This window comes from Procambarus clarkii, chromosome 45, assembly GCF_040958095.1.
Source record: "Procambarus clarkii isolate CNS0578487 chromosome 45, FALCON_Pclarkii_2.0, whole genome shotgun sequence".
Taxonomy (NCBI): Eukaryota; Metazoa; Arthropoda; class Malacostraca; order Decapoda; family Cambaridae; genus Procambarus; species Procambarus clarkii.
The window spans coordinates 7,140,351-7,166,080 of record NC_091194.1 but is presented as its reverse complement, the minus strand read 5'-3'; the positions used below and the strand labels follow the sequence as shown (position 1 = coordinate 7,166,080).

Here is a 25,730-nt window from a genome sequence, read left to right as displayed (position 1 = left end):
GCTGCCTCGCATGGACCAATAGGAGCTGCCTTGCATGGATCAATAGGAGCTGCCTCGTATGGACCAATAGGAGCAGCCTTGCATGGATCAATAGGAGCTGCCTTGCATGGACCAATAGGAGCAGCCTTGCATGGGACCAATAGGAGCTGCCTCGCATGGACCAATAGGAGCTGCCTCGCATGGACCAATAGGAGCTGCCTCGCATGGACCAATAGGAGCAGCCTTGCATGGATCAATAGGAGCTGCCTCGCATGGACCAATAGGAGCAGCCTTGCATGGATCAATAGGAGCTGCCTTGCATGGGACCAATAGGAGCTGCCTCGCATGGACCAATAGGAGCTGCCTCGTATGGACCAATAGGAGCTGCCTCGCATGGACCAATAGGAGCTGCCTCGCATGGACCAATAGGAGCTGCCTCGCATGGACCAATAGGAGCTGCCTCGCATGGACCAATAGGAGCAGCCTTGCATGGATCAATAGGAGCTGCCTTGCATGGGACCAATAGGAGCAGCCTTGCATGGACCAATAGGAGCTGCCTTGCATGGGACCAATAGGAGCAGCCTCGTACGGACCAACATGAGCTGCCTCGCATGGACCAATAGGAGCAGCCTCGTACGGACCAACATGAGCTGCCTCGCATGGACCAATAGGAGCAGCCTCGTACGGACCAATAGGAGCTGCCTCGTACGGACCAATATGAGGTGCCCCGCATGGACCAGAGGACCCTCAAATATTCTCCTGTTCTTGCGAAGACAGATGGTAAGGAAAGATGAAAGAGCAACCAAACAACGAAGATCGAAGATGAGAAAATGCCCAATAAATGAGAGTATAGAAAAAGATGAAAGGAGATATGAAGGGAGGATGAACAATTGCCAGTGAAGAGTATTGACAGAAATAACATGGCACAAGGAAACCCAACATACTATGGTGGGTATATATTGGCTGGAGACTTGATATGTAGGTACATATTGGCTGGAGACTTGATATGTAGGTACATATTGGCTGGAGACTTGATATGTAGGTACATATTGGCTGGAGACTTGATATGTAGGTACATATTGGCTGGAGACTTGATATGTAGGTACATATTGGCTGGAGACGATATGTAGGTACATATTGGCTGGAGACTTGATATGTAGGTACATATTGGCTGGAGACTTGATATGTAGGTACATATTGGCTGGAGACTTGATATGTAGGTACATATTGGCTGGAGACTTGATATGTAGGTACATATTGGCTGGAGACTTGATATGTAGGTACATATTGGCTGGAGACTTGATATGTAGGTACATATTGGCTGGAGACTTGATATGTAGGTACATATTGGCTGGAGACTTGATATGTAGGTACATATTGGCTGGAGACTTGATATGTAGGTACATATTGGCTGGAGACTTGATATGTAGGTACATATTGGCTGGAGACTTGATATGTAGGTACATATTGGCTGGAGACTTGATATGTAGGTACATATTGGCTGGAGACTTGATATGTAGGTACATATTGGCTGGAGACTTGATATGTAGGTACATATTGGCTGGAGACTTGATATGTAGGTACATATTGGCTGGAGACTTGATATGTAGGTACATATTGGCTGGAGACCTGATATGTAGGTACATATTGGCTGGAGACCTGATATGTAGGTACATATTGGCTGGAGACCTGATACGGTTGGTACATATTGGCTGGAGACCTTATATGTAGGTACATATTGGCTGGAGACCTGATATGTAGGTACATATTGGCTGGAGACCTGATACGGTCGGTACATATTGGCTGGAGACCTGATATGTAGGTACATATTGGCTGGAGACCTGATACGGTTGCTACATATTGGCTGGAGACCTGATATGTAGGTACAAATTGGGGGAAATACGACGGAAAGTTTCCGACACAGAGAGCACAAAAATCTTAGATATACTGGTACCTGTGATGTATCAGTAGACAGTACAGGAAGCAACCTTCCACAATGAACACAAAACAGAAATCATCACAACACCTCACAGCCCACCAGTGAGTGGGTCGGTATAGGCTTCATCACACCAGTAAGTGAACTAAAACCTTGCTCTTAAAAGCTCAAATGATCAGAACTATCTACGGCAGATTTGTCTAAAATCACTCTTAACTTTGATAAGGTGACGATGTATATAAAGATATAATTCTATAGGGAGCAGGAAGACTCCCCCCCCCCACCCCCTTACCCTTCCCCAAGGGAGGGGGGGAGGGGAAGGCAGTCTGACCTCCCTACTGGATGCAATCCTGACCTACTGACCTCCCCCAGGATGCAATCCTGACCTACTGACCTCCCCCAGGATGCAATCCCACAGCAGTTGCCTAACTCCTGGGTACCGGTTTACAGTCGGGTGAACGGAGGCATCAGGTGTATGGTCAAACTACTGACTATTTCAGTCCCGTCATAGGGATATCGAACCCGGATCCTCGAGGCTTGTCAGTCAAGAACGTAGATCACTGTAGCCATCGTCGGGGGTGTCGATAATTCCATCATCAGGTGACCAATTACCTAATTATAGCTTCTATTATTTTCATTAGCGCATTAGGTGTTTAATCATGGTCCAATTACACGGTGTCAATCCTCAAGGCCAAACTTGCAGCCCGTCCTTATACACACAGCCCGTCCTCATAGACACAGCCCGTCCTCATAGACACAGCCCGTCCTTATAGACACAGCCCGTCCTCATAGACACAGCCCGTCCTCATAGACACAGCCCGTCCTTATACACACAGCCCGTCCTCATAGACACAGCCCGTCCTCATAGACACAGCCCGTCCTTATACACACAGCCCGTCCTCATAGACACAGCCCGTCCTCATAGACACAGCCCGTCCTCATAGACACAGCCCGTCCTCATAGACACAGCCCGTCCTCATAGACACAGCCCGTCCTCATAGACACAGCCCGTCCTCATAGACACAGCCCGTCCTCATAGACACAGCCCGTCCTCATAGACACAGCCCGTCCTTATAGACACAGCCCGTCCTCATAGACACAGCCCGTCCTTATAGACACAGCCCGTCCTCATAGACACAGCCCGTCCTCATAGACAGCCCGTCCTTACAGACACAGCCCGTCCTCATAGACACAGCCCGTCCTCATAGACACTGCCCGTCCTCATAGACACAGCCCGTCCTCATAGACAGCCCGTCCTTACAGACACAGCCCGTCCTCATAGACACAGCCCGTCCTCATAGACAGCCCGTCCTCATAAACAACAGCCTGTCCTCATAAATCAAGAGGAGAGGTGGAAGTCAAAGAGAGTAGCCGTGTATTGGTGGCAAATGACAATGGACATGAGACTACAACAGCTTGGGGTGGCCGGATAGCAGAGGGGCTCGGCCGGTTTAGCGAACAAAGACCTCCCCCTTAACAGGCTGACCTGAATATGAAATAAAGATTAATTTTTGTTACGAAACTGACCAATCCGTCAAAAATACGACGTATTAGTATAAATTAGTACTGACATTGGGCCCAATACATTAAGGTGGGTTGCTTCGGTTTGTACGTTCGATGTCTGGCTAAACCGCTGCATTTTTTACGCAGTGGCATACACAGAGAACGAAGTTGATAACATACTCTGAATATGAAAGAAAAATTATGTCTTTTACGCTCTAACTCCTGAGAAAACTTTATAATTTGTTCATTAACTCTGAAAAAACTTTCACGGCAAATGTTAGTGTGAAGTTGGAAACTCTATTTATTAAGTTAACAAGTTACGTAACTTGGTTGATAGGCCTTCATAGGCCTATCAACCACTGGAGGGTTATTTATGCCTTGATATGAGCTTTCTCACCAACCAGCAATAGGTAATTTGAACCATTTTGAAACTACAATTTTTAAATATTAAATAAATCAAACTGAGCATCAATGGGAAAAGCGTTTATTTTTAGTTATTGTTTTAAAATGCTGATTTTTTATGCTTTGGAGTCAAAGTTTTAAGAAGAAGCCAAAGTAAAAAAGTTTTTAACATTCCCAAAAGAGAAATATACACATTTGTTTTCTTTTCCCATCAATAGGTTTCAATCCCGTATGATTTGGGACTGATGTGTCCCAGTGGGATATAGTAATTAGGGCTAAAAATGTGGGATACAATCCCAGTGTCCACAGGCAGTGACAGCCTATCAGGGCTGAGGTATCCGTGACTCCGGCAGAGTGAGCTCTAGCTCTTGATACCTCGACTATACCAGCCTACTTGCAATTGTTGCCAGATAATCTATCTACAGGCATTTTGACGGTTTTTGTCGCAGTTGTCCTTAAAGTTGTGGGTCGAGGTGGACTTCCACCGCTGCTACTTACAATACATTCGACTTGTGCACACAGGTGGCTTCCACAACTCCTGCCAATACATTCTCCTTGTTGGAGATATAGAGATGGTGTGCACTGCTTCTTCTTCTTCTTCTTCTTCCAGTGCAATACGCTTGTTGACCACCCGTTCAATGAACGAGTATTTCCTTACATGTCTTTGATTTGTTTGTGCTTCCACTCATGTCCTTTGGTGGTACGTTACACTGTGGCTCGCATTCAACCGGACCTGAGCAGTTCTCGACCTCAACCGGACCTGAGCAGTTCTGCACCTCAACCGGACCTGAGCAGTTCTGCACCTCAACCGGACCTGAGCAGTTCTCGACCTCAACCGGACCTGAGCAGTTCTGCACCTCAACCGGACCTGAGCAGTTCTGCACCTCAACCGGACCTGAGCAGTTCTGCACCTCAACCTGAACTGCTCGTCAAGGCAGTACTGAAGCTATAGACACATTCATAAATGTCAACGTACTGAGTATTCAAAAGGTGTATTTAATTAAATGTATATTATTACATATTACAAAAATATTGTTGTTGCATAGTTAAGCGTAGGTTAGGTTAAGTATTTGGGTTCTGTTGACAAGTATTTGTATTTGCAGCACGTGGGTGAAACATGTATAGACGAGAGCTTCGAAGAGTGGACAGAAACACTGCTTTAGAAAAGTTCGAACGTTGTGAGTTGTGTGAAAAGTATTTGTCATTCATAACCAGGGGGGTTTGGCGAGTGGGTTAACGAGCATTTGACCTTTGTTGATGAGGACGGTCTGTGTTTAATAGGACGGGCTGTGTTGATGAGGACGGGCTGTTTATGAGGATGGTCTGTGTTGATGAGGACGGGCTGTGTTGATGAGGAAGGGCTTTGTTGATGAGGAAGGGCTTTGTTGATGAGGACGGTCTGTGTTTAATAGGACGGGCTGTGTTTATGAGGACGGGCTGTTTATGAGGATGGGCTTCTTGCAGCTCATCCATATAAACAAAGGCCGAAAATCTCAAGACCTTTAGTTTACACACAAGCAACAGTATCCCAAACACCCCTAAAGTTTACACACAAGGAACGCCATCCCAAACACCAAGTTTACACACGAGCAAACATCCTCCTCCTCCTCCTCAACTTCTTCCAAGACCTGTGGTCCACAACAACACAATCGTCAAGACGCCAGGGAAAGAGACTCGTTTATCTTCAAGTTATTTTCACTCTCTGTGCTTCTGGCTCCTTATACCGGGACTGCCAAGACGCGCAGTGCCCGATCTCCAAGTAACTTTCTTACGGTATTTTCAGAGTTTCGGGATTTTGAAAAGTGGCAGGAGACTCGATATCCGAAGTATTTATATATCAATATCTAAAAAAAGAGAGACTGTCTGTCTGTCTGTCCAGCTTTGCAGGGGTGGCTAGTGAGTGAGGGGTTGAGTGACAAACATAGGCATGTCAGGGTCATCTCCATTGCTGCCTTATGTTAAGGGGGGTCGGCTTCCATGGCAACATTCACGCCAGGAATCGATGGATATGAAAGATGGGTAGCAGAATACACAGACTTTCATAATTTAGTCACTTTGTAAGATATGCAGTTACTAGAGCACAGGCAGGTCGGGGTGTTAGCCTCCAAGGGACCGCAACACTATGATGCCCGTGTTGACCCCAACCGGGTACAACATGTTAATAGCGCAACCTTCTGGGGTCGACCCGGGCCCCGCCGGGTACTGGGTACTAGTGGTGTCTCTGGGACCCTCCTTATTGTGGCTCGTTTGTAGTGTGGTCTATAAAGTTACTGTCTCTCCCTTCTGGGGTTGATGAGGCTTCTATAATGCACAAGTAAAAAAAATAAAAACTAGTTTGGCTCACCAGAAATGTACGAACCCAAGCAACCTAACTCATCGAAGCCGGTGTATAGAAACCGTCAATATTACGGTGCTTTAATTTGTACTAATACATCGTGCTTTTAACGCATTGGTCGATTCCTTTAAATCTTTGACTATTGGGTGAGCAGACAGATTGCACTGTGGCTCTTTGCTTCCAGCCCGCGAGGTACTCTCTCGCCTTCCTTGACAGCGGTGTCATTTGTCAGAACCCCGATGTGTTCCCTGGTCGACATTGGTGTCAGGACCCGGCGTGTCAACTTGACACCAGGGGTCAGGTCTCAGGATTTCAGCTGTACACAAGTCAGGTCCCAGGGTGTCAACATGATACTGGCATCAGGTCCAAGCATGTTAACTTGACACCCTGGTGTAACAAACTAGGCTGTTGTAAGAATTATCCAGAGGGGTTTATCGACAAAAGAGAATGGGAAGCTGAGCCGCATGGTGACCTGACCCCCAGGGGAATTCGCGGTGGAAATAACCAACGCTTTGTTCATAGCTGCGTAAAATGAATCATCCTATAGTATTCAGTAATTTAGAGAAAATTAGCCTTTATTCATTTTGCATTAAAATTGTATTGTATAATAGTACTGGATACAATATCAAGAGTATTCTAATTATTGAGTTTAAGTCACCATCAGTGACGTCACGAATCAGATCTAACTTTTAAAGCGGAGTGACCGGCGGTCATAGGTCATCAGGGGTTGACAGGTCTACTATTTCTCAAAGTTTTAATAACCATTTTTGGGGATCGGGAACAGTTCTGCCGTTAGATGTTTGTAATTTAATTCAGTAAAATAATTCAACCAGTCTGGATCAATTAAGTACAACAGAGGTTAATTGTTATAACTTAAACCTGGCTAGTAACTTGGAAAAACTTTGACTAGGCGGAAGGATACAAGGTTCTAGTCTGGGCTAGGCCAGACGAGGACAAATCAGTGTGGTCACGGAAGCAGCTAGGAGAGGTCAAACATCTTACCTCTCCCCTAGACCAGCCAAGACATCTAGCTGGTCGCCCAAGGTATAGTTGCTATTGTTAATTATAGAAATAGTCTTCTCATTTGCCACTCAGGTCAAGTAGGGAGTGTTAAAGTGATAGGGAGTGAACATATTTAGATTTTGTTTTAGTTTTCTTTTAATAAATTAAATTTGTTATTAATTTGCATTTTATTGTTTCCATGTGTTTTATGTGTATACTTGTCCTGGTCACGTGGTCCACACGAGGCAGAGTTGCATTGTGCGCCGATTCTAACATCGAATCGGAATTATCATTACCGTGTAATTTATTCCACACTCAAGGTCATCGTTTATAGTGGGGATCAAGCCCCTAGGTTGATTAATTAGCGTGATCGATCCAGACCTCGATCATTGCTCTTGTATTACTGGTCTGGTGGTGGCAGCAGAGGTGACTCTAGGGTTTTGTTCAGAGCTTAGGTCACGTCATACTGGGTGTAGAATCCTAAGTCGGTCAATCGTCTTAGGACCACGTGGCGTGGAGTTGGCTTTGGTAAAAGTTTTGGAGTCCCTTGGTTTAGAAATAAAAGTAAGAATACGGGTAGAGGGAGTAGAAAGAAGGAAGAAAAGAGAGAGGAACCCGAACCCGTGTTACACTGGGTCCTGACACTGGGCCAACTTGACACCAGTATCAGTACCCAGAGTGCCAAACTGACACCGGAGTCAGGAACAAAGGCACAAAACACCTCTCTCCTTTAGCAAACAATTATTCTGGATTCCACTTAGGTGAATAGACTTCCAACGAGTAAGTCAACACCATGGGAGACCTTGTTATTGACTTCAGTTCTAGCATGCTGCTTCCTAACCAATAAGGGTAATGCACTCCCACTGCACCGTGGGTGATATATCATGTGTGTATGTCGACACTCCCACAGTACCGTGGGAGATGTACAGCATCATCTGTGAGTCGACACTCCCACAGTACCGTGGGAGATGTACAGCATCATCTGTGAGTCAACACACCCACAGTACCGTGGGAGATGTACAGCATCATCTGTGAGTCGACACTCCCACAGTACCGTGGGAGATGTACAGCATCATCTGTGAGTCGACACTCCCACAGTACCGTGGGAATATGCATGGATCTGAATGTTCATTCAGTAAAATAAATTGCTCTGAACATGTAAATTTAACACAAAAAAATGCATTCAATTAAATTATTCATTTTGAATTTCACATCTTTACCACAAAAAATATATATGAATATGCAATCCATTCTTCACTTTTTTTCTTACTTTTTTTGTACTATTGGAAATGGTTAAATTCATCCAGGGAATAAAACCAGGAATTGTAAAAAGTGAAGACAAAAGACTGACCAAATCTATCCTAGGGCTAAACAAATTTTTCCAAGGACTAATTTCACGTGCAATATAGCACAATATATCGGACATATGATGAGTTTAATTTTGCTTAAAAAGATTTGAATTTTGTTGACATGGCTTTATATTTTTTTTTCAAATTGAGAAAGGATATAAAAATGATAGACCAAAAAGGCGTATTCTTATCTATGTGCGACAAAACATATTTAGAGCCCATTGTCGCTATACTTCTATACAAATAGAAATGTTACTATGAAAATGTTATCATCTTTGAGTATTGTTGCAAAATATTTTTAAAATATATAACTTTCATTTCTAATCACAATTCGCAAAAATTTTCAATACATTTTTCTTAAAACATCTTGACAAATTACATATATGTGATACTGGCCTTAATACCCCTCAGGAAGTTGATAGGCCTACGGCCATCAACAAAGCAGTGCCTCCTGGCGATATCCTTCATCGCGTGTAAAAATCACTGCCACTGACATATCATAAAACTGTGGGACGCTAAGTAATATAGGAAAGACGTCCTTCATATAATTTTTAACACCCTTGCTTGCGAAGCTCATCTCTATAACGCCAAAAGATGCAAGGCTCTTGAAGCATCACTCTCCCTCAGAGTGCTGGAGCCATTTCCTTAAGCCACCCTATGAGCACTATACACAAAAGGTTCTCTTAACCTTATTGCCTAGTTAAAACGTTGTTAAAACGTAAGAATATTACCAACCATTTACGTTCTGGTTACCTGGTGGGCAGTATTAACACAAACTGGATCATCTTCATGAATGGCAAATTTAGCTCATCTTAGAAGTTTGTTTGCCCACATGCACACTTCGTGAAGAGAACATCATTCTGACGTAAATACAACGTTATAAAAGTCGATGTGTTGTTGCATCTTTCCTGAGCAGCCTCAGTAGTCATAGGAGGTCGTTCGCAGAGAATGGACGCACCCAATTGGATAGGAAAGTGAGCATAGTAGAGATTGTCAACATGTTCTTGGCTCCTTTATACATGCTCAGGAGAGATACAAAATTTGTTTTAATTCAGTAAACTCACAATAAACGTTTTATTGTTCTTACTTTGAGGTAAGTTTGTAAGAACGCCGAGTAGCCAAATATGAATGAGTTTGAGCGGATATAAATAGAAGCTGCCTCGTATGGGCCAATAGGAGCTGCTTCGTATGGGCTAATAGGAGCTATACCTCGTATGGACCAATAGGAACTGCTTCGTATAGGCCAATAAGAGCTGCCTCGTGTAGGCCAACAGGAGCTACTTCGTATAGGCCAATAAGAGCTGCCTCGTGTAGGCCAACAGGAGCTACTTTGTATAGGCCAATAAGAGCTGCCTCGTGTAGGCCAACAGGAGCTACTTCGTATAGGCCAATAAGAGCTGCCTCGTGTAGGCCAACAGGAGCTACTTCGTATAGGCCAATAAGAGCTGCCTCGTGTAGGCCAACAGGAGCTACTTCGTATAGGCCAATAAGAGCTGCCTCGTGTAGGCCAACAGGAGCTACTTTGTATAGGCCAATAAGAGCTGCCTCGTGTAGGCCAACAGGAGCTACTTTGTATAGGCCAATAAGAGCTGCCTCGTGTAGGCCAACAGGAGCTACTTCGTATAGGCCAATAAGAGCTGCCTCGTGTAGGCCAACAGGAGCTACTTCGTATAGGCCAATAAGAGCTGCCTCGTGTAGGCCAACAGGAGCTACTTTGTATAGGCCAATAAGAGCTGCCTCGTGTAGGCCAACAGGAGCTACTTCGCATAGGCCAATAAGAGCTGCCTCGTGTAGGCCAACAGGAGCTACTTCGTATAGGCCAATAAGAGCTGCCTCGTGTAGGCCAACAGGAGCTACTTCGTATAGGCCAATAAGAGCTGCCTCGTGTAGGCCAACAGGAGCTACTTCGTATAGGCCAATTGGAGCGGCCCTCATATGGTTCAATAGGAACTACCTCGCATGGGCTAATAAGAGTTGCCATGTACGGGACCAATAACAGCTGGCTCCAGTGGCACAATAGGCTACATGCAGTTCCCCGTGCCGGGCTCCTATTTTCTAGTAGCTCAGTGCACCCAACGTCAACACGTCAGAAAGTAACATAATAGATTAAGTGTGGTACTTGGCACTCTCCTTGACCGCATGCCAGTGCCATTATTGGAAATTCATCAGCATCAACACTGCCATATTGACCTCATCAATAAACTTCAGCAGTATCATCCACATCTGCACCCATTTATCAAAATGGTCATGTGATTTAAGGTGAGTTTATTCAAGCGGCGTCTGTCCAACAAGCTATGCTCATGCAAGCTGCAGCTATATATATCATCAGCTCATCCTCAAGCTTTTAATGTACCTTTAAGTTGCACTTGGACATCATCAAAGTCACTAAAAAGTTTACTATTGTCCCTAGTAGACCTTAAGTAGTCTCTCAATGAGTACTTAAGAAGCTATATGTAGTTGGGCTAACCTCACCAGGGCTAACCTCAACCCCTAACCAGGTCTAACACTGTCATATATATATATTATATATATATATATATATATATATATATATATATATATATATATATATATATATATATATATATATATATATATATATTATATATATATTATATATATATATATATATTTAAATATATTTAAATATTTATATAATATAATATATTATATAAATATATAATATATTTATATATTTAAATATTAAATATATTTTATATTTATATATATTTAAAGCATTGCTATTCCATGATAATTATTAACGATGCAACATCAATCTTAACCAATCATGCTTTCCTAAATAGACCCTTTGGTTAATAAAAAAAAAACGAAATTCTTGCTTCTGTCCAAAACCAATTCACTTTTATAAAGAACTTACACCGACCCATTAAAAAAGTGGGCTTTTGTGCAACTAAACAGTTTTGATGTAATTAACTTTTATACAAAATAGTTTTCATAACATTTATGTTATATTTCCAGATTATATAAAAAACTGCCAGGTTGCAAAAAAATAAATTTATCGCCATTGGAAATTATTTTTTTCGTCTTTGTTCAATAAGTTAAATTTGCTTCTATGAAACAAATATGTTTAATTTGAGAACGAGCTTTGTAGCAATCATGGGATGTGTGGCCAATATGCTGCAACATGGTTTCAACACAAATGTGCAACACATGTTGTAACTCTCAACATATTGCCAACAATACAAAACCCAACAATAACTATCACTGCCTGAGCTATGACACATGATACATAACTTCTCGACACGCGGAACAAGACGCATATACATATTCTACACCAGACACATATGTGTACGACACACACACACACATGACACACATGACACACACACACACACACACACACACACACACACACACACACACACACACACACACACACACACACACACACACACACGACACACACGACACACACACACACACACATGACACACATACCTGAGCATGTAGAGTATCTCGCCCATGGGGTTGATCCTGACCAGGACGTTGGGCACGGTCACAAACTGGAACTCTGCGTGTTTGGCGTTGGGGAAGTACACCTCAGGCTTCCATATAGCCTTCACCAAATTGGGGTCATTAAGGTCAAGTGGTTGTGAGATGTCGGCGTGGTTCAGACGCTCGTCCACCCACGATTGTCTCAGGTACAGGTCAACCGCATAATCCTGCAAGGAACAATACAAAAGCTTTTTTTTTTGGTAGCGTATTGCAAAATAAATATTAAGACTAGTCTCTTGTATTTCCACTGCGGTGGCAAAAAAAAAAACATAGCTGAATTAACTTTGATATGACGGTTTTGTTTACATATATTAAAGTTTACGAGGTTGTAAACTTTACAACCCAAGGTTATTATTGTTATAATCAACCTCGTGTAGTGCTTTGGTGCCCATAAACTGTTTAATAAATGTAAACAAAGCCACCATGATTGAGGAATGATGTAGAGGTTTCGTCAGTGGTTGAGCTAATGCTTAATCCTGAACCTGGCTGCATCGTTCACAAGAGTCGGAAATGAAGGCCGAATTAATTTCGAAACTCATCTCGAGTCCATCATTAAGTTAGGACAGAAACTCTTCATTTTGATAAAAACTCCACATACCCGAGCAACCCCAACCCCCACATACCCGAGCAACCCCAACCCCCACATACCCGAGCAACCCCAACCCCCCACATACCCGAGCAACCCCAACCCCCACATACCCGAGCAACCCCAACCCCCACATACCCGAGCAACTCCAACCCCCACATACCCGAGCAACCCCAACCCCCACATACCCGAGCAACCCCAACCCCCACATACCCGAGCAACCCCAACCCCCACATACCCGAGCAACCCCAACCCCCACATACCCGAGCAACCCCAACCCCTACATACCCGAGCAACCCCAACCCCCACATACCCGAGCAACCCCAACGCCCACATACCCGAGCAACCCCAACCCCCACATACCCGAGCAACCCCATCCCCCACATACCCGAGCAACCCCATCCCCCACATACCCGAGCAACCCCAACCCCCACATACCCGAGCATATCCACAGCCACCCATCCATGCAATCCACTTACGGACCCCCACCCCACATTCACACAGGAGGCCTTGCGACTGAGTGGACAGCGCTCTGGGGTCGTAGTCATAAGAGCCCGGGTTTCATCCCCGGTGGAGGCGGAAACAAATGAAGTTTCTTTCACCCTGGTGCATCTGTTCACCTAGCAATAAACAGGTACCTGGGAGTTAGACAGCTACTGCTTGATACCTGCTTGATGGGGTTCTGGGAGTTCTTCTACTCCCCAGAACCCCACTTGTGAGAGTTTGGTCCACCAGACTGTTGCTTGGAGGGGCCCGCAGGCCCACATACCCACCACAGCCCGGTTGGTCCGGCACTTTTTTCTGGAAACAGTCTAGTTTCTCTTGAAGATGTCCACGGTTGTTCCGGCAATATTTCTTATAGTCGCTGGGAGGACGTTGAACAACTGCAGACCTCTGATGTTTATAGTGTTCTCTGATGGTGCCTATGGCACCTCTGCTCTTCACTGGTTCTATTCTGCATTTTCTTCCACATCGTTCACTCCAGAACGTTGTTATTTTACTGTGTAGATTTGGGACCTAGCCCTCCAGTATTATCCATGTGTATATTTTTTGGTATCTCTCTCGTCTCCTTTCTAGTGAGCACATTTGGAGAGCTTTGAGATGATCCCAATGATTGCTCCGGACTGCTTCCTGGGGATGTGTGAGTGTGTGTTAAGAGAGAAATATATGTAGTACAAATAATAGAGGAAAAATAAATTGGTTAGAAAGGCGGGGTCCAAGAGCTAACAGCACGATTCTGCAGATACAAATAGTAAATACACACACTCAGCCCACACATCCACCCACACAGAAACCAACTTCTTCAAATCCTATCAATGTTCTTGTACCGAAGGACACCTCAATAGCGCCCTAATTGACAGGTCAACGTCGAGAGCCATGTTCCACACACCCTGCAGTCCCCCCCTTCTCTCTCTCTCTCTCTCTCTCTCTCTCTCTCTCTCTCTCTCTCTCTCTCTGACTCTCTCTCTCTGACTCTCACTCTCTCTCTCTCCCTCTGACTCTCTCTCTCTCCCTCTGACTCTCTCTCTCTGACTCTCTCTCTCTCTCCCTCTGACTCTCTCTCTCTCTCCCTCTGACTCTCTCTCTCTCTCCCTCTGACTCTCTCTCTCTCTCCCTCTGACTCTCTCTCTCTCTCTCCCTCTGACTCTCTCTCTCTCTCTCTCCCTCTGACTCTCTCTCTCTCTCTCCCTCTGACTCTCTCTCTCTCTCTCTCTCTCTGACTCTCTCTCTCTGACTCTCTCTCTCCCTGACTCTCTCTCTCTCTCCCTCTGACTCTCTCTCTGCCTCTGACTCTCTCTGTGTTCCTTCAGCCGTAATGGTATTACGGCATTATTTGCGTCTCTGTTGCAGGCACTACGCAGTGAAAAAATGCATCCCCATTCCATTTTTAAATTGTCGTTGTTGGATTGTTTCCATGGAAGGTTAGATATACATGCCTCTTCCACTTGGCATTGATAGCCAACCATGGCTGGGTAGGATGGCTTGTCCCAGCAAACTCAACAACCGGACGTTGTTGCAACCATGCAAACACAGTAAGAGTGTTGTAGCAACCATGCAAACACAGTAAGAGTGTTGTAACCCATTTGCTGTGATACAGTTACACACACTCGCAGTGAGGAGTATGCTGGTGATTGGGAGCTTGGAACTGGTGAAGGAGTCTGCATGCCTGGCTGTTCACGTCACCCCTGGAGCAAGGCAGTCAGTTGCACGTATAGCTCCGAGCGGAGGCCTGCTCGTCACAGTGGCCCTCCTCCCCACCGTCCCAGCCCCAAATTTAATCCTGACCCCTTCCAAGTGCTATATAGTCGTAATGGCTTGCATGGCGCTTTCTTCCGGTAGTTGCCCTTCCTCAGATCCCTTGTCCTGTAACCTACATTGTCAGAGTTCAGTTTTCACCCTGATCTATTGGGCAGTTATCTGAAGTATAGTCAAGAGACAGATAGACAAACATATAGACTGTTGTGGGTACGAGGCCGCTCGTCACTTCACATTCAGACCCCTAGGTGTTATGGGTGTAAGTTAGCCCAAAGGTTGGTAGTTTAGCAACATATAACGTATATCAGCCTTCAGCGTATTGTGTTGTTTTCAATATTTCCATAATTAGGCTTAAGGGTATATCCTATAGTGTTTGCTGATTCATGTTTGGAATACATAATATTATTGTGAAGTACAGGATGTAGGATTTTGACTTCTGTTCACAAATTACGCTAACTGCTATCACCCACAGAGAGTAGTTGACCATACGCCATGGTGTGTGAGCACCATGAGTCTCACCAGACAACAGTCATGTACTCAGAACTTGTCACACCACGAGACATAGTCCGTCCTCATCAACAATGGGCAAATGCTCGTTAATCCAGCCACCGAACCCCATGTTTATGAATGGAAAGCGCTTTTCATATGACTCAGAACTATGACGTTCATACATATCTCAAACAGAGCTTCGCTGACGTCCTGTGTACAAATCGCAACTCTGTAAATCACTATATTGGCCGCTGGACCGACCTGTAAGGTCAGTGATCACTGACAGTGCTGTTCGTAATGAGACAGAGGCCTCTGTTGATCAAGGTTCGCCTCCTGGCCCAACCTCGTGGACACTCACAATTTGACAATCACAACACAAGGCGCTGCAGCCATCAACAGCCTCGTGCTGGCTCTACCATTTTCAAGACCAGCACACAGCCAGTATGACTATATAGCACTTGGAATGAATATGAGGACAGGGCAGGTGGACGCAGTGAAGAAACGGTGCCCATCAACTTGGACTATCGGGGATCGAACACCCTGTAGACCGCCGGTGTAACCACTAGTCGAAGTGGATAGAAGTGGATACACACAGGGGAGAGCCTGTAGCTGAGTGGACAGCGCTTGGGGCTTGTCATGCTAAGGCCCGGGGGATCGATCATCGGTGACGGCGGAAACAAATGGGCAGCGTTTCTTTCACCCTCATGCCCCTGTTACCTAGCAATAAATAGGTACCTGGGAGTTAGATAGCTTTTACGGGATGCTTCCTGTGTGTGTGTGTGTGTGTGTGTGTGTGTGTGTGTGTGTGTGTGTGTGTGTGTGTGTGTGTGTGTGTGTGTGTGTGTGTGTGTGTGTGTGTGTGTACAAAAATAATTAGTAACAGTTGATTGACAGTTGAGAGGCGGGCAGAAAGAGCAGAGCTCAACCCCCGCAAGCACAACTAGGTGAATACACACACGACCAAAGAGCCAAAGCTCAACCCCCGCAAGCACAACTGAGTACACACACACACACACACACACACACACACACACACACACACACACACACACACACACACACACACACACACACACACATACACACACACACCCAGCGCCAAGTAAGACACATGATCTGCGCTTTGTAAGAATCTACGATACTTATCTAAACACATCATTGAGTGTTCCGTGTGAGCGGAAGCCAGCAGTTGTAAAGACAAGATGTTTATCCTGGCTCTGTTCTCCTGTGAAGCACGGCACGGATCTATACACACACCTGCTGGCTCTCTTCCTTTACCTTATTATGCCCATATTCTTCACAGTCGACTTGAGAATGGTCCAGGACGGACCGAAACGTCGTCGTCCCTTCATTTTCTAGTGTGTGGATTGGTCAACATTCTCCACCTCTTTACACACTCATGTCCAATATATATTTTGTTTGAGCCGTTCCAGTGTGTTCCAGTGGGCCTTGGACCCTTGCCGGATTCGTCAAACATTTACGTAACCACTATGAAACCTGTACATCTTACCGTAGTCATGGCGGCTTTGTTTACATGTATTAAACGGCTTACCTGCTTGGAAATTTTACAAGCCAAGGCTATTATTGTAATAAATGACTTCATTGTGCTATGGAGCTCATAAACTGTTTAATATACGTAAATAAAGCCGTCATGACTGAGGAGAGATGTACAGGTTTCGCAACCACGTACGTGTTCACTTGCTTTATGCTTGTGCATTCACTATACCTCACCGTTTACGTGCATACAAACTCGTCATACGAACTCACTCGCCTCTGTTATGCACTCATTGGCCTCAGTTATGCACTCACTGGCTTCTTTTATGTACTCACTGGCCTGTTATGCACTCACTGGCCTCTCTTATGCACTCACTGGCCTCTCTTATGCACTCACTGGCCTCTCTTATGCACTCACTGGCTCTGTTATGCACTCACTCGCAACATCTTACGCACCCACTTGCTTTCCCGTGCTAAAAACCTTTTCCAAGCCATATCAGGCAGGATTTACAAAGCTGTTTGTTGACGCTTCTTGCATATATTATAACGCTTCCTCTCGATATTGACAGTTCTCTCTCTCTCTCCCCGTCTCTCTCTCTCTCTCTCCCTCCCTCTCCCCGTCTCTCTCTCTCTCTCCCTCCCTCTCCCCGTCTCTCTCTCTCTCTCCCTCCATCTCCCCGTCTCTCTCTCCCTCCCTCTCCCCGACTCTCTCTCCCTCCCTCTCCCCGTCTCTCTCTCCCTCCCTCTCCCCGTCTCTCTCTCTCTCTCTCTCTCTCTCTCTCTCTCTCTCTCTCTCTCTCTCTCTCTCTCTCTCTCTCTCCGTCTCTCTCTCTCTCTCTCTCTCCGTCTCTCTCTCTCTCTCTCCGTCTCTCTCTCTCTCTCCCCGTCTCTCTCTCTCTCCGTCTCTCTCTCTCTCCGTCTCTCTCTCTCTCTCTCTCTCTCTCTCTCTCTCTCTCTCTCTCTCTCTCTCTCTCTCTCTCTCTCTCTCCGTCTCTCTCTCTCTCTCTCCGTCTCTCTCTCTCTCTCTCCGTCTCTCTCTCTCTCTCTCTCCGTCTCTCTCTCTCTCTCTCTCTCTCCGTCTCTCTCTCTCTCTCTCTCCGTCTCTCTCTCTCTCTCTCTCCGTCTCTCTCTCTCTCTCTCTCCGTCTCTCTCTCTCTCCATCTCTCTCTCTCTCTCCCCGTCTCTCTCTCTTCCTCTCATAACAGTTAATTAAACCCAAGTATACAACGCTGAGCTGAATAAAAAATATGATATTGAATGAATAATTGTTTTTTGTTTCTTTTGCATGAATTCTTGACTTCAGTCAGATTGTATGTTTGTATGTGAGAGGCGAGGTGTGTGTGGAATTTATTCTACACCGATGTATTGATAAAACTGTATTACTTCCCTCACTACTGGCTTCACATGTTTCACAGAGTATACAATTATGTAAATGTATACAATTATGTAAATAATACAATCTAAAAGAGTGTGCTTGTAAAACATACAGACAGGCCACAGGAGAGACCATACAGACAAGCCACAGGAGAGACCATACAGACAGGCCACAGGAGAGACCATGCAGACAAGCTACAGGTGAGACCATACAGACAAGCTACAGGTGAGACCATACAGACAAGCTACAGGAGAGACCATACAGACAAGCCACAGGAGAGACCATACAGACAATCCACAGGAGAGACCATACAGACAATCCACAGGAGAGACCATACAGACAAGCTACAGGAGAGACCATACAGACAAGCTACAGGAGAGACCATACAGACAAGCCACAGGAGAGACCATACAGACAAGCCACAGGAGAGACCATACAGACAAGCTACAGGAGAGACCATACAGACAAGCTACAGGAGAGACCATACAGACAAGCTACAGGAGAGACCATACAGACAAGCTACAGGAGAGACCATACAGACAAGCTACAGGAGAGACCATACAGACAAGCTACAGGAGAGACCATACAGACAAGCTACAGGAGAGACCATACAGACAAGCCACAGGAAAGACCATACAGACAAGCCACGGTAAAGACCATACAGACAAGCCACAGGAGAGACCATACAGACAAGCTACAGGAGAGACCACACAGACAATCCACAGGAGAGACCACACAGACAATCCACAGGAGAGACCACACAGACAATCCACAGGAGAGACCATACAGACAATCCACAGGAGACCACACAGACAATCCACAGGAGAGACCATACAGACAATCCACAGGAGAGACCATACAGACAATCCACAGGAGAGACCACACAGACAATCCACAGGAGAGACCACACAGACAATCCACAGGAGAGACCATACAGACAATCCACAGGAGAGACCATACAGACAATCCACAGGAGAGACCATACAGACAAGCCACAGGAGAGACCACACAGACAATCCACAGGAGAGACCATACAGACAATCCACAGGAGAGACCACACAGACAATCCACAGGAGAGACCATACAGACAATCCACAGGAGAGACCACACAGACAATCCACAGGAGAGACCATATAGACAAGCCACGGTAGAGACCATACAGACAGGCCACAGGAGAGACCATACAGACAATCCACAGGAGAGACCACACAGACAATCCACAGGAGAGACCATACAGACAATCCACAGGAGAGACCACACAGACAATCCACAGGAGAGACCACACAGACAATCCACAGGAGAGACCATACAGACAATCCACAGGAGAGACCACACAGACAATCCACAGGAGAGACCATACAGACAATCCACAGGAGAGACCATACAGACAAGCCACAGGAGAGACCACACAGACAATCCACAGGAGAGACCATACAGACAATCCACAGGAGAGACCACACAGACAATCCACAGGAGAGACCATACAGACAATCCACAGGAGAGACCACACAGACAATCCACAGGAGAGACCATATAGACAAGCCACGGTAGAGACCATTCAGACAAGCCACAGGAGAGACCATACAGACAGGCCACGGTAGAGACCATACAGACAGGCCACGGTAGAGACCATACAGACAGGCCACGGTAGAGACCATACAGACAGGCCACGGTAGAGACCATACAGACAAGCCACAGGAGAGACCATACAGACAAGCCACAGGTGAGACCATACAGACAAGCCACAGGAGAGACCATACAGACAGGCCACGGTAGAGACCATACAGACAGGCCACGGTAGAGACCATACAGACAGTCCACGGTAGAGACCATACAGACAGGCCACGGTAGAGACCATACAGACAGGCCACGGTAGAGACCATACAGACAGGCCACGGTAGAGACCATACAGACAGGCCACGGTAGAGACCATACAGACAGGCCACGGTAGAGACCATACAGACAGGCCACGGTAGAGACCATACAGACAGGCCACGGTAGAGACCATACAGACAGGCCACGGTAGAGACCATACAGACAGGCCACGGTAGAGACCATACAGACAGGCCACGGTAGAGACCATACAGACAGGCCACGGTAGAGACCATACAGACAGGCCACGGTAGAGACCATACAGACAGGCCACGGTAGAGACCATACAGACAGGCCACGGTAGAGACCATACAGACAGGCCACGGTAGAGACCATACAGACAGGCCACGGTAGAGACCATACAGACAGGCCACGGTAGAGACCATACAGACAGGCCACGGTAGAGACCATACAGACAGGCCACGGTAGAGACCACACAGACAGGCCACGGTAGAGACCATACAGACAGGCCACGGTAGAGACCATACAGACAGGCCACGGTAGAGACCATACAGACAGGCCGCGGTAGAGACCACACAGACAGGCCACAGGAGAACCAGTAACATGATGCCTCCATCATCTGGAAGAAACCATTAGTCTGGTAAACTAACTTGTGTGGTGATGATGATGGCCCGTAAGGACTGGGAATTTATTGGTCTCGGAGCTCGTACGTGTCCACTTACGACACCTATACCTCTTAATTCAACATCATGGCGGCTTAGTCTATATTTACTAAACAGTTTGCGAGCTCGGGAGCTCTAAGAGGTCGCTCACCACCCATGGTTATTATTGTTATGGGCGACCTCGTAACGCTTCGGAGCTCGTAAACTGCTAAGTAAATATAGCCTAAGCCGCCATGATATTGAATTAAGAGGTACAGTTGTCGTAAGTGTACACGCAAGAGGTACAGGGTCTTAAGTGGACACTTAGTACAATCATAACACTTGTTAATTATTGAAATCTATTTGTAATTTTAGACGTTCAGAGAGGAAGGAATTTAAGATTAATAGTTCATATTAAACAAAAAAATTTACTGAATATTGTATTTCTTTTTTAAATTTCAAAAAAAAAAAAAAAAAAAAAAAATATATATTATATATATATATATATATATATATATATATATATATATATATATATATATATATATATATATATATATATATATATATATATATATATATATTTATTTATTTTTATTTCTTTATATATACAAGAGTTCTTAGTCTTGTACAGCCAATAGCATGCGTAGCGTTTCAGGCAAGGCCTTAATCCTATATTCCCCGGAATACGACCCCGCCTAATCGTTTAACAACCAGGTACCCATTTTACTGTTGGGTTAAACAGAAGCTACAGTTCAGGATTGACGCCCAGTAAATCCTCCCCGGCCTGGATACGAACCCAGGACAAAGCGCTCGCGAAACGCTAGGCGAGCGTCTTAGCACTACGCCACGGGGACTGGCGTAAATATATTTATACATATGTCCCCATGGGGACAGTATATATATATATATATATATATATATATATATATATATATATATATATATATATATATATATATATATATATATATATCTGATTTTGGTTAGGATAGGTTAGAAAAGTCTATGTTTGTTTACAGAGTGGCGATGACACACAGGGGGTACAAACATTTATCAGGTCATAAACCCGACTACAGTTCTTGTGAGAGTCCCTGAACCACTAGTTTAGACACACCTTCTTACACCTCGTGTCTCTGCTCACCTTGCAATAAGTAGGTACCCGGGAGTTAGAAAACTGTTGTATGTTGGCATCGTGTGAGAAAACCCGTCATCGGTCTAGAGAACATTCCCATAAGCCTAACAGACATCCGGCGGCCCCCCCCCCCCCCCTGCAAAATCTAAACCCATAAAACAAAGTTTAGAAAAACTTGTGTTTTGACGGAGAGAAATATTAGAGAAAGAGAATATTATGACCATGAGAGAGATTCATACCATCAAGGGACGCGTCCATCATGGGGCTCCCAACAGTATTTTTTATTATGCTAAGATACACTTCTATTTTGTGTACGTGTATGTGCGTTTTGGAGTGTGTGTTTATAAGCCGCTTAGAAGAGGTTATTCAGCATTTATGCTCTCATCGGTACAGCGGAGGCCTGGCTTCTTGTCGGGTCAGTGTTCGATCCCCGATGGTCTCTGGTTGACCACCGTTCCTTCACTCCGTTCCCCCAAAAAAACTGAGCTCTTAGTCTGTCTGATATTCCTCCAGGCGCTTTCTCCTACTATGCCCTTGCCCTTACTTTAGCTTGAAATCGTTAAGGGGGTTTTGCAGACTGTGATTTCCCAACACACATCACAAATGTGTTTCGTCGCTTCAACGTAATTAGCCGTTTTTTACAACGTAAATACGTTTTGTTGTACGTTTAACTGGTTTGTGATGGTAACTATATTAAAGTGCAATGCAAATTCAACGTCATTTAACGGAGATTCTAGGTGGAGCCATGGTTACTAGTGGATGTTGTGCCCACTGGCGAAGCCTCTTGCACCCCTCCGGCATGAGTTTAATGATGAGAGAGAATACCTCGGTATATATTTTCCTGGTGAATTTATGTGTCATTATATTAATCTTATTTTTCTTTTACTTTTGGAAGGTGTTGGATGTAATATATTCTGGCGGGTGTTCATGTTTGGTAGCAGGCTGACCAACCCTACCGATGCCACACGGGTAACAGGCTCACCAACCCTGCCGATGCCACACGGGTAACAGGCATACCAATCCTGCCGAGGCCACACGGGTAACAGGCTCACCAACCCTGCCGAGACCACACGGGTAACAGGCTCACCAACCCTACCGATGCCACACGGGTAACAGGCTGACCAACCCTACCGATGCCACACGGGTAACAGGCTCACCAACCCTGCCGATGCCACACGGGTAAAAGGCTCACCAACCCTACCGATGCCACACGGGTAACAGGCTCACCAACCCTTGCCTGTCTTGCCTGTCGCAGTTGCTGGACCACTATGATATGGCATTAGATGCTATGGAAGACAAACAAAACGCTGATGTAATTTACACAGATTTCGCAAAAGCTTTTGATAAATGTGACCATGGTGTTATTACACATAAAATGCGTTCAAAAGGAATTACCGGGAAAATAGGCAGATGGATCTACAATTTCCTGACTAACAGAACCCAATGTGTAATAGTCAACAAAATAAAATCCAGCCCATCAACCGTGAAGAGCTCAGTCCCCCAGGGTACTGTGCTTGCTCCAGTACTTTTTCTCATCCTCATATCGGACATAGACCAGAACACAACCTATAGCACTGTATCATCCTTTGCAGATGACACTAGGATTTTCATGAGAGTTGGCAACATAGAGAACACGGCAAACTTCCAATCAGATGTAGATCAGGTCTTTCTATGGGCTACAGAAAATAATATGGTGTTTAACGAGGATAAGTTCCAGCTCATGCGCTACGGAAAAATTGAAAATATAAAAACAGAAACCACGTACAAAACTCAGGCAAATCATAACATAGAACGAAAAGGTAATGTAAAGGATCTGGGTGTACTCATGTCGGAAGACCTTACCTTGAAAGAACACAATAAAGTAGCCGTCACAACTGCAAGAAAAATGACAGGTTGGATAACAAGAACTTTTCACACTAGAGATGCTATACCGATGATGATACTTTTCAAAACGCATGTGCTCTCTAGAGTGGAGTACTGCTGCACAATGACAGCCCCTTTCAAAGCTGGAGAAATTGCTGACCTGGAGAGCGTGCAGAGATCCTTTACTGCTAGAATCCACTCAGTAAAACATCTAAATTACTGGGACCGACTAAAGAGCCTAAATCTGTACTCCCTTGAGCGCAGGCGGAAGAGATACATAATAATTTACACGTGGAAAATAATTGAGGAGCTGGTCCCAAACCTGCACACAGAAATAACATCACATGAGACCAGAAGACATGGCAGGATGTGCAGAATACCCCCGTTGAAAAGCAGAGGTGCAACAGGTACTCTGAGAGAGAACTCTATCAACATCAGAGGCCCGAGACTGTTCAACACGCTTCCACTACACATAAGGGACATAACTGGCCGACCCCTCACAGTGTTCAAGAGAGAACTGGATAAGCACCTCCAAAGGATACCTGATCAACCAGGCTGTGACTCATACGTCAGGCTGCGAGCAGCCGCGTCTAACAGCCTGGTTGATCAGTCCAGCAACCAGGAGGCCTGGTCGACGACCGGGCCGCGGGGACACTAAGCCCCGGAAGCACCTCAAGGTAACCTCAAGGTAACCCTGCCGATGCCACATGGGTAACAGGCTCACCAACCCTGCCGATGCCACATGGGTAACAGGCTCACCAACCCTGCCGAGACCACACGGGTAACAGGCTCACCAACCCTGCCGAGACCACACGGGTAACAGGCTCACCAACCCTGCCGAGACCACACGGGTAACAGGCTCACCAACCCTGCCGAGACCACACGGGTAACAGGCTTACCAACCCTGCCGAGACCACACGTATATCAGGCTCACCAACCCTGCCGCTCACCACCACAGTTTGCTAATTGTAGGTAATAGATACAGGTGATTATAATCCCCCCACCCCACCTCACTGACATAATGTTGAGTACATAATTACAATCTTACATAAACTACAATCTTATATAACTGGCTCAAATAACAAGCTCCACTACGTGCGCAATAGATACTTTCGGCATTACGGTGGTGTTAGCAAACTGTTAGTTAGTTCTCTGTTAGTTCATTTTAACAAATTTATATTCAAGATACTGTTTTTTAGTTCTGTAAACGGTAGCTTATTTAGGGAGGGATGTTAAGTGGGAGGACAGGAGGACATTAAAAAAAATTGTATTTTGTTGATTGGTGGTTTGGACGGGGGGTGGGGGGGGGGGATGGTTGATGAGAGAAGGGGTGGTGTATGAGAGGGGTAGGGCGAGAGGAGGTTGATGAGGGGGAGAATAGGGGTTTTGAGGGGTAAGAGATAATATATTTGGGGAGTAAAGGAGTGTGTTTGTCTTGAAGCTCCTGTCGGAAGGGAGGAGGAATTAGTGATGGATAAGTGGATAGGAATGGATAGGATTTTCTGTAATGAATGAGGTATGGTGGTGTGTTGGTTTGTTTGTGTGTTTATTTACATAATTATGCTCTCAGGATCGAGCTCTTAGCTCTTGGAACCCGCCTTTCTAACCGTCGGTTATCTAATGTACCGACTCCCGACCTATTTCAATAGATCATATCTATTATACATTTCCCTCACACACACACACACACACATACACAGGATGCAGCCCGTAGTAGCTGTCCAACTTCCAGATACCTATTTACTGCTAGGTGAACAAGGGCATCGGGTGAGAAAACTTTGCCCAATCGTTTCTCCCTTGGCTGGGAATCTAACCCGGGCTCCCTTAGAACTATGATCCCCGACCCCCCTGTGTGTACTCACCTAGTTGTACTTACGGAGGTTGAACTTCGGCTCTTTGGTCCTGTCTTTTAACTGTCACTCAACCGGTGTACAGATTCCTGAGCCTATTAGGCTCTACCATATCTACATTTGAAACTGTGTATGGAGTCAGCCTCCTCCATTTGTTCCGGAGTAACAAATGGAATGCATTTCCTA

General features: G+C 45.4%; 1 protein-coding gene across 5 annotated transcripts in view; it reads right to left on the bottom strand.

Moving 5' to 3' along the window:
* The window catches only part of LOC123769825 (glycine receptor subunit alpha-2), a 103,156-nt gene that overhangs the window by 23,244 nt on the left and 54,182 nt on the right, over nt 1-25,730 (bottom strand). For all 5 annotated transcript variants that reach the window (XM_069301316.1, XM_069301313.1, XM_045761144.2 and 2 more), the window contains one exon: nt 11,966-12,189. In XM_069301316.1, the coding sequence (XP_069157417.1) occupies nt 11,966-12,189 (224 nt within the window). The remainder of the gene's footprint in view (nt 1-11,965; nt 12,190-25,730) is intronic.